The sequence below is a fragment of the Heloderma suspectum genome, chromosome 1 (assembly GCF_057233095.1).
Source record: "Heloderma suspectum isolate Gila_16-S chromosome 1, 16-S_ref, whole genome shotgun sequence".
Taxonomy (NCBI): Eukaryota; Metazoa; Chordata; class Lepidosauria; order Squamata; family Helodermatidae; genus Heloderma; species Heloderma suspectum.
The window spans coordinates 288,457,596-288,469,600 of NC_139458.1; the positions used below are offsets into that span (position 1 = coordinate 288,457,596).

At 42.6% G+C, this 12,005-nt stretch overlaps 1 protein-coding gene across 1 annotated transcript in view; it reads right to left on the reverse strand.

Annotated features, from left to right (window-relative positions):
* Window positions 1-12,005, reverse strand: part of COL21A1 (collagen type XXI alpha 1 chain) — a 141,272-nt gene that overhangs the window by 16,725 nt on the left and 112,542 nt on the right. The window contains exons 22-25 of the mRNA XM_084831041.1: window positions 9,399-9,470; window positions 7,197-7,232; window positions 4,748-4,792; window positions 3,511-3,543 (exon numbers count right to left, since the gene is read on the reverse strand). Coding sequence (XP_084687167.1) covers window positions 3,511-3,543; window positions 4,748-4,792; window positions 7,197-7,232; window positions 9,399-9,470 — 186 coding nt within the window. The remainder of the gene's footprint in view (window positions 1-3,510; window positions 3,544-4,747; window positions 4,793-7,196; window positions 7,233-9,398; window positions 9,471-12,005) is intronic.

Here is a 12,005-nt window from a genome sequence, read left to right on the forward strand (position 1 = left end):
GCTCCTCGCAAGCAAGGAACTCATGAAGGCTTGAGCAGAGGCACGAGTCATCCTCCAACTGGACGCTCTCCCCTCCTTCCAAGGAAGGGAGAGAACGCAGTTGGAGGGCGACTCCTGCCCTCTAGCCTGTTGGCAGTTGGCAGGCTCCGACAGGCAGTTGTTTTCCCAGCAGCATCTTCCCCAGCAGTGGCGGCAGAGGCTTCCACAGCTTCACCAGCAGCAATGGCAGAGGAGGCTCCCCTGGCGACAGCACCCCCCCATGGAACAAGGGCCCAGGTAAGGAGCTCGGGGCTGGGCGGTGTGTTGGGGCCCCCGAAGTGGGATTCAGATGTCCGAATCCCACTTGAGCTTCGTAGGCCGAGGCGGGTCGGAGGGGCCCCGAATCAGCCCGAGCCGAATTGGGCCCGCCTCGGAAGCCCCGAAGCAGCTTCTGAGTTGTATTGGGGGGTCCATGCACAGCCCCACTAGAAACTAAGTCCTACAAGGAAAGATTGAAGGAAATGCATGTGTTTAGCCTTGAGAAGAGAACACTGAGGGGGAATATGATAGACTCTTCAAGTACCAAAAGGACAGAAGAGGGCTACAGAAGGGAGGTACAGCCTGTTCTCTTACAACCAAGAGTGTAGGACACAAAATAACAGGCATAACTTATAAGAAGGCAGATTCTGGATGAACATCAGGAAAAAAATTCTAACAGTCAAAGCTGTCAGAAAATGGAACCAACTGCCTAGGGAGGTGGTTGGCTCTCCATTGCTGGAGGTATTCAAGCAGAAACTGGACAGCCATCTGTCAGGGATGCTTCCTAGACTCACAGGGTGGGACTCAATTGCCTAAATAGCCCCTTTCAACTCTATGATTCTAATTCAGTGGGGTTCACTTCTGAGAGCTGAAACAGGCATTATTTTAAATCTGTATCCAGCAGCTACATCTTTTTTTTTTTTTTTTTCATTTTTACTCTAATAGGCACAGGGAGCCCAATCCAGATCAGGACTCTAGCTTGGGGGGAGGGAGGTGGGGCCTTTTAAGATACAGATTGGGGCCCCTCCACCCACTTCAAACTAAAAATGGGGAAAAGACATAGCTGCTAGATACGGATTTAAAATAATATACGTTTTGGCCTTAAGTAGACATGAATTGCATTGCACTGAGAGTTTCACTAAGCAAAGACAAACAAACAAATCATACACGACCAAGCATTGCTGTTGGCCATCTGGTTCATGGAAAACAAAGGAGACGTTGTACAAGCTGTGTTGACTAACCCTTAATTCCGTCTTCACAGGAACAGAATGCATTTCATTGAATTTGACCATCCTTTGATCCTGTGGGATTAGGTTCAGAACTTAAAGATGAGCGTTTTGTTTCAAAGCTTGCAATCTTTTTAAACAACTATTTGATACAATAAACTATGAAATCTTGACCTACTCTGAAACACTTGTTCTTAGCAGTTCAACAGGCGGTGGGTGGGATCCAGCGTTCATGGAATGAGAGCAGCAGGGGTCTTTCCATGAGCACAAGTCTCCTCCTATCAATGGAAATTCTTTCCACTCACTGAGCAAAAACATGTGATATTGCTCCGTGGTTGCTGTGTTCAGTCAAAGGATTTATTGGGCCATCTTAGATGTTTCTAAGAGTATACAAGAATTTGAATTTCATCTCTCTGCCCTTATGTTATTTAAAAAAAAAAATCAACCTAATCATTTCACCACATATGCCTGGGAATTAAAATGCACCATCATTTAAGAAGTTCAATGTATTCTTGCTCATAAGAATGGTCTCTGTCACTGTATTTGGGAATTCTAAATGCTTTGAAAAAACATCCATGAAGCCCTACTACGTAAACATCTTGAACTGTCGCCTGAGACAGAAACAGCTTTAGAGCAGATTGAGCTATGCAAACTCTAGGATATTTATACCTCATCTGCTGTGAAATGGCTCCAATCTATTCCTAATAAAGGCAAAGCAAGATGACATTTGAGTGGAAAGTGTACATTAATGCTAGAATTAATCTCTGAAACAACATTAAATTGTGATACATCACAAATTTCTGAGGGCATATTTGAAGAGCTAACCCACAACAAAGGCTGAGGGGGATTAACATGGGGCAGAAGAGCCTCTTGGCTAGTGTGGTATGGTGGAAAGCTACACAAGCATAGGGCTACCGTCGTGGTGTTTCCACTGGCGGTAGCCCCAAAATGGGACATTCCAGAAGCAGCCCCTCACTCCCCTAAGAGGCCACCAAATTGGCCTTCTCACCTTCACCAGCTTTGAGATGCTGTAAGAAATTTCCCTCCCATTAAATTTCTCTCCCACCAGGAAATAAAAATAAACAAATTCCTCCCACCCACTACCACCACCTCCTTCCCTGGCCAGTGAGAGCCGGTAGGACTTTGGAAGTGGTGGATCTCCTGCCACAATACTCCCCCTGCCCACACTTGCTTAGGATTTATCTGTGCATCATCTTTGTGTACTGTGCTTTCATCATTTGTCATTATCTGTCATTTTTAGTTACTATTTGTTTTACGTATTTAATTTGCTAATTAACTAGCCATATTAAGTTAACCATTATATATTATATAAGGTGTGATATGTCCTATTTGGGGATTGACTTGCTCATATCTATTGTTTGTGTCAGAAGTGAAGTTTTCAGTAATTTTCTATAAAACAATGAATTCAATGAAACAACAGGCAATATTCGTATAAAACCCAGAGTACATCTGAATTATTTCCCATCCATCTTTTGATCCAAAATGGTCTTCCAGAGTGATTATATTCACTCAAGAGAACATATAAATTAAAAGTTATCACTGATGAACCAATAAACATTGGCTTAAACCCAATGCCAGGCAAGCGTACGTCCACTTGTACACAGGACTTCCCCTTGCTCTCCTCCCTGCTGCAGCCCCTCAGCCTTCCAGAGCAGATTTGGGAGGCATGCAGGGAGAGGGGGGAAAACTGATCCACCAGGGGTTTCCATTCCACTGGCAGATGGCCTGGGTTGGATACAACTCATAATCACAACTTCTTTCCAAAGCATATTACTGAAAAATAGGGGCTGTGATCTGGCAACATATTTATTATTATGCATATTTATTATGACTATATTATTATGCATTGAAAGCAATGATTGATTGATTGATTATTTTCTGCCCTTTTGCCAGGAACCCAAGGCAGTGTACATAATCCTCCTCTCCATTTTATCCTCACAAGAACAACCCTGTGACGTAGGCTGGGCTGAGAGTCTGTGACTGGCCCAAAGTCACCCAGTGAGCTTCCATGACCGAGTGGGGACTAGAACCCAGATCTCCCGACTCCCAGTTCAACACTCTCGCCACTACACCACACTGGCTCCCATCTGTTTCTAAAACACACACACAGTAAGTCCACCACAAAAATCACTGCCATCAGCAGGCATAAAACACATGCTAAGATTAAGCCGGTGAAAAAGAGAGGGACAGCAGAGGAGAACGTACAAAAATGTCAGGGAGTATAAAAATAACAACACACACATACCTCTCCTTCAGCTCCATTTAATCCCATGGCTCCCTTTTTGAATCAAAATTATAGAACACATTATGAGTAATTGTGATGATGTATCATTTCTACAAGGTGAAACTATAAAAAAGTAAATTTGTATTAAAATATCATATGCTAGAGAAATAACCCCAAAAGACAGGTTCATGGTTGCCAAGTATCTAGAGATATAGAATAGCTATTGATGCTGACATCTGTGGGTTTGACTAAGTTCTTTTGGCCCTGAAAAATTAACTCTTCAATTTTAAGAAAACAAGAACAGCTAAGAACTCAGGGTTGGATCTAGGGTCCCTGTGAGCAAACTCCATTCATAGGACACTCCTGCTAGCAGAAGTTGGTGGAGGCAATTTTTACTGATTCCTCCTTACCCCTGTTGCTTCTGAAAAGCTGTCCTGGAGAACAATGTGAGAGCTGGCACAGGAGGCTGCAAGTGGGGATGTACGGATTGTGTAAAGTTTGTTCCGCCTGTGTTTCACGGATTGTCAGGTACCTTTCATTCCGTTATCTGCTCATCAACAGAATCAGACTTTTTTGTTCCTGAATTTGAGCAAATATGCAATTTTGCACAGTCGAAAACGTGCAAATTTCCCCAAATGTGCATTTTCATGGTTTTGTTTATGGGGGAAATGCACATTTGGGGGTGTTTTGTTTTTAAATTGTGCATATTTTTCTATGATGAAATTTGTGCAAAATTCTGGAAAGTTAGAAGGCCCGACAGGGGAAAAGCTGGTCCGCTGTGGAATCTGCAGGTTGGATTCATGAAAATCAAAACACATTTGGTTCCATTGTAGATTTCTCCAACACCCCTAGTTGCAGGTCAGCAAAAATGGCTTCCTCCCTTCCTCCAGTGGGAAAAATGGCTTCCTCTCTTCCTCCGGTGGGAGCTTCCACTGGATCTCAGTCTCTTCTGCAAGGATTGCAGCCTTACAAGCAGAATGTGTGTCCTCACTTCCAGGCTATGAGCAATTACAGGGAGGACCACTTTTTAAGGATAGAGGGTTCTATATTCATTCAACATAAGAGAGTCTGCTGCATCCCAAATGTCTCTTGAAGAGGCTTCTGGATAAGAGGGAGAGTATGCACATCTGTACACATATTTTTAAGTATCGGTTTTATTGCATAAAAGACTGACATGGATCATATACAATATCTATTTCAGCATGCCCTCTGAAAAAGCAATAGGTGCTCATCTTTTAAACAAAACGATTTATTTTACCTTATGCCCTGGAGTACCAGGTCTGCCACTTTCCCCCTTCGGACCCTTTAAAAAAGAAACAGAAACCATTATACAATATTTCATGATATGAAAAACTATACTGGGTTGGATCCAGACTTAGTCATACTTACAAAAGACTCACTGAAATGAATAGAACGTAAGTCATAACTAACTGAAGTCCCACTGCTTTATGTTCACTTATTTAAGATATTTACAGCTCATTTTTCCAATTTGTATTGTTCAAAGTGACTTGCTTTATATCATTTTATGACTTTTTAAATTGCATCACCTGTTTATAATTTTACAAACTCCAAGAAGAGAAATCACAGAATTAAAAACAGCTTTGAAGGAGCATTTAAGCTAAATGCACAAGAGCAGAGTTTAAAAGATATGAGAATAGACACCAGGTGGACATCTCGGGGAGAGGTATTCCACAGATGTAACACCACCGCAGAAAAAACCTCTCTCTTGTTTAGCAATGTTTGAGAATTCAGTTTTGGTTGTGAAATCTCAACGGATTTTACTGGTTCATTCCTGCCAGATTTCATTCCGTTTCCCCCTACCGGCATTGAGTCAATCTCTAGTGAGTCAATCCAGTACATGGATTTCAGATTTTTTTTAATGGCAATGGCAATTTGCACAAATGGGATCATACCTTTGTTTTTGTTTTTCGGGTCCTGTGATTTGTGCAAATGGGATCATAGGGTTTTTAAAAATTATTTTTGGGTCTTTAAATTTGCACAAACAAGAATGTGGTTTTGTTTTAATAATATTTTTCGGTTCTTTAAATTTGCTCAAATGGGATTGTAGGGTTTTTCAATAGTATTTTGGGGGTCTTTAAATTTGCGCAAATGGGATCGAGTTGGGGGGTTAAATTTGTGCAAATGGGGGAGTATTTTTTTTTAAAGATTTTATTATCAGTGGTCTTTCACGAGTCCACCTGTCTGCTATGTACTCCTGTTAAAAATATCCTTGTCAGTCTCATCCTCTCTACACATTACTTCCCTAGCAGAACCATAGTCTGTACTTGTCAAAGAACTTGTCAGTTTCATCCTCCACTTCTGCACTTCCCTAAGGAAGTGTGTGGGAGAGTCTAAACTGATCACATGCAGCGGGCTTTTGAAATTAGGCTGAGGGCCATGTGAAACCGCAGGCTGCCCACTCCCGACTTAGGATGTTTACAGCGCTGTCCTATGCATGTCTACTGGGAAGTATGTTCCATGGATTTCAATGGGACACACTCCCAGGTTTGTGTGCACAGGATTCCAGTCTTAGAGTTTATGAAGTCAAAGCTAGTAATTTGACTTGCAAACTGAATGCCAGCACAGATCTTGCAACACAGGCATAGTATGCTATGCTCATTGCAGCAAAATCCTGTGAAAAACCTCACCGCAGCATTCTGAACTAACTTCCAAGTGGCCTTTAAAGGCAGCGCCATCTGCAATGCATTAAATAAACCAAGAGGTGGCACACTGCTCAACTAATTGCCTGTTTGACCATGGTTAAATATTATCAATAACTCCATGAAGCGGATGATGCTTGGAGAACTGGCCTGCTGCCAATTAGCACAACTGTCTTTCAGAATCAGAACTTCATTTTTTTTCATAGTTATTGTTACTTTGTTTTATATCTTTTTTAATTGATCTCTTTTTAAAAATTCTGTTACTGTAGGCTAACCCCAATATTCCAGAATAAATGACAAAGGGCATTACTGTTCAGTGAATCATTAACATATAAAAGTTATATAGCATCATTAAAAGTTATAATTTATTGCATTTTATAATTTCATTGTTCACAAAATAAGAGTTCATTAACTCACAGTGCGATATTATACATGTCTACTTTGAAGTAAGTCCCATTGAGTTTAATGGGCTTTACTCTCTTGTGAGTCTGCACAGGACTGCAGCCTAAAGGATGCTGTCATAATAACATACGCTACGAGGTCATTCCTTTCCAAGAAAGAAGGCGACTACATAGCATACCAACCCAAAAACTGATACAGGGTGTTTGGTCACCACCAATACACCCTGGACATCCAAGGTTAAGGCCGCTTCTAAATAAATAAATATACATATCAATAATTGGTCTAAGCTTCTATCCAGAAATCTGAATATGCTGTTTCTGTTTTCCCTAGAGTTAGGGTGTTTTTATGTTATTACAGTCGTAAGATGTTGATTTTAATTTTATTTCCAGAGTGATATGACTAGCCTAGATCAGGCTGTGGGTAACATACATCTAGACTCATTCAAGTACCACAGCTGCACCATTATGGTTACGAAGACTGATAGAAAATGCCATGATGGATTTGATATGGTTGGTGGGCTCCCCTGTGCTCTGATGTATGTTGTTAAGACCAATTATCGCAACGTTAAAATATTGATATATAGAGTATCCTCTTTACATTAAACAGATATTCCTAGATATTTTAAGTATTGAAAAGGTAATATACCTGGATGCCTCTTTCACCCTGATTTCCTTTATCTCCCTGAAAATAAGAGAAGCATCAACTTTTCATTGAAATATCATTTGCAACTATTCCAGCTTACTTTCCATGTACAGGTGAAATGACCAAAGAAGGACATTAGAACAATAAATATGAAACTTTCAGCCATACTTTAGAAAAGCCCTATAGGCTGGATCCAGAGAAGCCCTTCTGCACACAGAAGGGCTTTTTCTGACAGCGTAATTCTTTGTGTGAGAAAAGATAACAGAAATCTATATGTGTGCAAGGCATTGTGCAATGTCTTGTGCAATCCCTTTCACAGTGCCTCAAGAAGTGTGCTAGTACAAGGCATTTCACACTGTCTTGCATAACTTCGCACCATGTATTCTGCTAGCACTTGCATAACAGTTCATGACAGCACCACAGCCAGGATTTTCTTCTGCTTGCATATCTTTGGAACCAGCCCTATCTATCTAAAATACATTAATAAATTGTCTTTCAATCAACGATTCTTGAAGCAGCTAAAGTAATATAAAAACATCAATATAAAACACAGCAAAACTGTCACACCCCCCCCCCCGCTTTGATTAAAGTACTCATGGTAAGTCAAAATTATCAAAAAGGATAATGATAAAGGACTACAATATCTAGAAGCCATTCCTAGGAATCATTCACCTTGAGCTGCAAATACTACCTTATTCTCTGATTCAGGCAAGTTCCTGTCCTGTTTCCATAATAGACTCTAGAAGTCTCACTAATCTAAAATGTCCAAGGATGTATGACTTCCATAAACAGTTACTTCTCCATCTGTCCTTCTCTTCAGAATTACATAATGGCCAACTGTGGCTCTCTCTTATCTTGTTCCTCCTAATGCCCTTATTGATATATATTTTAAAATTTACTCATAGTTGAATTACATCTCCAACAAGTGTTAGAAGACAAGGTATAAACAGTGTTGAGTCTAAAGGCTATTTAAATTAAGAAACCACTATGTGGCTTTTATAGTGCTGATAATTCCCAAAATGATCAAACACTGAGATATTTTTTCTCACAGGTTTTGTTTCCAACTTGTGGTTTTCTAACTGGAAACATTAGAAAACCTACAAATCTAAATCACAGAATACCTTCCAAACTGGCTTTTACAGCCTCTAAGTTCTTCTCTCTCTCTCTCTCTCTCTCTCTCTCTCTCTCTCACTGTAAAAACTGGCTGGCTTGTTGGAGAAAACATCACCCATTAAAATATGTCTTAAGATTGGGGGTGAGGTGTCTTAAGTACGTTTCCAATGTAACATTTTATTCAAACCTTAGCTATGAGAAGAGATTTGCTGCTGAGCCTTAGAAAAATCAAAATAAATGAATAAACTGCAATACACATTGCAGTATAACATGTGTCCAGTCACCAAGTTATAAAACACAATTTGTGCTGCCTTCACTAAGTTACTGGCTGCCATGTCAAACTGAGTCAACAGCTATTCAGAATACTTCTCTCATAGTTGTTATGGTCCACTGGCCTCAATGTGAGAGAACCCTGATGTGGGAGAGGTATTAAATATTGATTTAAACTACAGTATATGATGCTTTGCTCAAAACAGTAGAATGCCATGTAGTGAAGGTGGAGGAAAATGTGACAAATGTGACTGGAGTGCAAATTACAGCCGAATTTGTGCAAATTACAGCTGCAATTTGCACAGATTGCTCAGAAATTTGCGCAAATTGCAGATCAACTTGCAGAAACAGAATGTGCAAAAAAAGTTACCAGAGCTTGGGAAAGACCATAGCTTGGCTCACGAACACAAAGTGAGTTGTACATGCCGCAGACCTCCACTGAGTCAAAAAAGAACCGGATTTCCCAAGGACGGACACCCCTACTTGGGAGTGCATTGTCAGAGGTTTACAGGAACGATCTGGACTGTGTCTTAATGCAAGTTAGCAGTACAGGCAAGGAATCTGGAAAGTTGCAGCACTGGTGATCCTGACTGCAGGGAAAGTACCTAGATAATTTCCATGCATTACTATTTTATCTAATGGTTATCTTATTAATCAGTGTTGTAATAATAATTCAAAAGTAACTTCTCAATAGATCTTTGTGGACCTATATCTTTATATAAAAGGAACACAGCCCCATCTTGTACTCTCATCAGTGGTTGTAAAACACCACTTAGCACTCATTACATATATCACAGTGTTATAAGGTGGTAGCAGACATACCTTCAAACCTTGTGTGCCAGGTATCCCCGGATAGCCTGGCTCACCTGAAGTACCTGGTCTCCCTTGTTCTCCCTGAATAATACAACAGCTCCATAAATCTGAGATTATACAGTATATGATTAAAGTATGCATTACTTTTGTCATACTTAAGCTGCAATCCTATACCTATAGACACTTATCTGAGTAGACCCACATAGGATTGAGCTGTAAATGTTGCAAGCCTGATGAAAAGGCATCAATGTATTCCTCACTCTTAAGCTTTGCCTGTATCGCTGAAAATATTCATCTACGTAACTATGGATGCTGAAGTACTTTAAGACCCTAGTCACAATCCAGCACAGAGTTACTTGCAGCTAAGTCCACTGGGTTATATCCAGTGTTACGCTAGGGGAAAAATGATAAGAGTTGGCATTGTTCTGCTGGCGGTTGCACAACCCTTATCAGAACTAGCACAACTAGTGCAAGCAACACCTAGTCTAATGAAGTCGTAATGAGTTGTGCAACACCTTATGTGGTTATTTGTGGAACAGCAATGTGTCGTGCAACGGCTTGCATAACAGCTTGTGCAAGTGGTGTTGATGTATTGAAACCGACACCGCGCAAGGATAAAAACAGGCTTTCTGCAAGCCATAGGAGCTTTATGCTAGTGGAATGACACTACTGGATACAACCCACTGCTTCCAACATTGGATTTAAACAAACGTTCTACAAAAATCATACTGCACACACGCAAAATTTATTTTGGACCAAGGATGGGGAATGTGCAGCCCTCCAGATGTTGCTGGACTGCAACTTTCATCAGCCCTTGCCAGCATAGCTAATGGTGAGGGATATGGGAGTTTCAGTCCAGCAACATCTGGAGGGGCACACATTCCCCATCCCTGTTTTAAACAATTTCACAATTTTGCTCAAGAATAAAATCCATTAAAATGTCTTAATGTCAAAAGCCCTCAGACTTTCCCAGTGGAGGGGAGGATGTTCACAAGAACCTTTACGTTTTAAAGACTCTTCTCAACATCTTCCCCTCCAATGGATTTCTAAGGTTTAAAGCAGGGGAGCAGAACCCTGAGGGCCAAATTCCACTTTGGAGAAGGTTTTGGGGGCCACATTCTAGTGCTGGGCACTGGAATGTGCCCCTTTTGAATGTGCCCTTTTTGAAGACAAAGGGGTGAGGCCAGAAAACCCAAAATGTAGCTTAAACCTCTTACTGCCAGTAATTAAGCCTTAGGAGAGGCATTTCAACTTTTTATAATGGGGAAAACACAAAAAGCCGGGTGGTTAGGGGAAAGAAGATGGGGCCAGGAGAAGGGGCATGGCCTTCTGGGGAGGTCAAGGGAAGATTCAGAGCAGGGGAGCAAGATGGGCTACCCCCACACACAAGGCCAGGACCCACTTGGCAAGCCACCCGCCGAGCTGCACACACTGCCCCTCCTCTCCATGCCAAGGACTCCAGCAGTCAACCCTTGTGCTTTATGTGCACAAGGGCTGACTGGTGGAGTCCTTGGCGTGGCACCCTCCCCCCAAGCACTCTCGCCCTGGCCTCCTCAGGAGGAAGCCAGGACTAGAGCACTGGGATGCCACCGAGGCCTTTCCTGCCCATGCCAGTTGTCAAGGGCTTCCTTGACAGCTGGCAGAGTCAGGACAGGTCCCGACACAGCCACCCCCCAGTGTTCTCACCTTGGCGTCCTTGGGAGGAGGCCAGGGTGAGAGTGCTGGGGAGCAGCCAAGGCCCTTTCTGCCTGAGCAGGTTGTCAAGGGCTTACTTGACAGCCAGTGGAGGCAGGACGGGTCCCAGCGCAGCCACCCCCCAGTGCTCTCACCCTGGCCTCCTCCTGAGGAGCCCAGGGTGAGATCTCTGGGGAGAGGCCGAGGCCCCTCCCGCCCACGCTGGTTGTCAAGGGCTTCCTTGACAGCTGAATGGGCAGGATGGGGCCTCAGCTGGCACCCCAGCTGCTAGCCATCTCCTTCTTGCGAGCAGGAGACAGTTAGCGGCTGGAGCGTGCACCGTGCCTCCTCTTTCTCTTGCCTGATCAGCTGTCAAGGAAGGAAGCTTCCTGGACAGCCGACTGGACAGGAGGAGGCATTGTGCACGTCCCAGCCGCTCTTGCCATTGGGACACATGCGGCGACAAGTCCGGGCTATTCCCAGCCACTTGCCAAGCTCCAGGGCACTCATCGGCCTGGCCTGTCAGTGCCCTGGAGCTGGGTGAACAGGGTCCAGAGGGCTGAGTGGGGGGGATTTTGCCAGCCTCCTGGACTAAATTGGATGCTTGCGACATCTGTAATCCCATGTTTGGACATCATGGGGAACTACAAGTAATTTTAAATAGACGCACCCAATCTCCTCCTCACAGGCACATAAGAGGAGAAGAGAAAAGGTGGGAGTGGGCAAACGTGAGGCTCACTGCACCTCATCCTCATAAGAGAAAACCATGGTTTCCTGTTATGGTTAACCGAGCCATATTACAAAGACTGTTGTCTATGCAAAGGACCATTTATACAGGGAAAGGCTACATCAATGCTGAAACCAAAAAAATTAAATGTAAATGCATAGTTTAGGCATCCAATCAAACTCTTAACCTAGGAGTTAAGCTCTGGTTTGACAAGG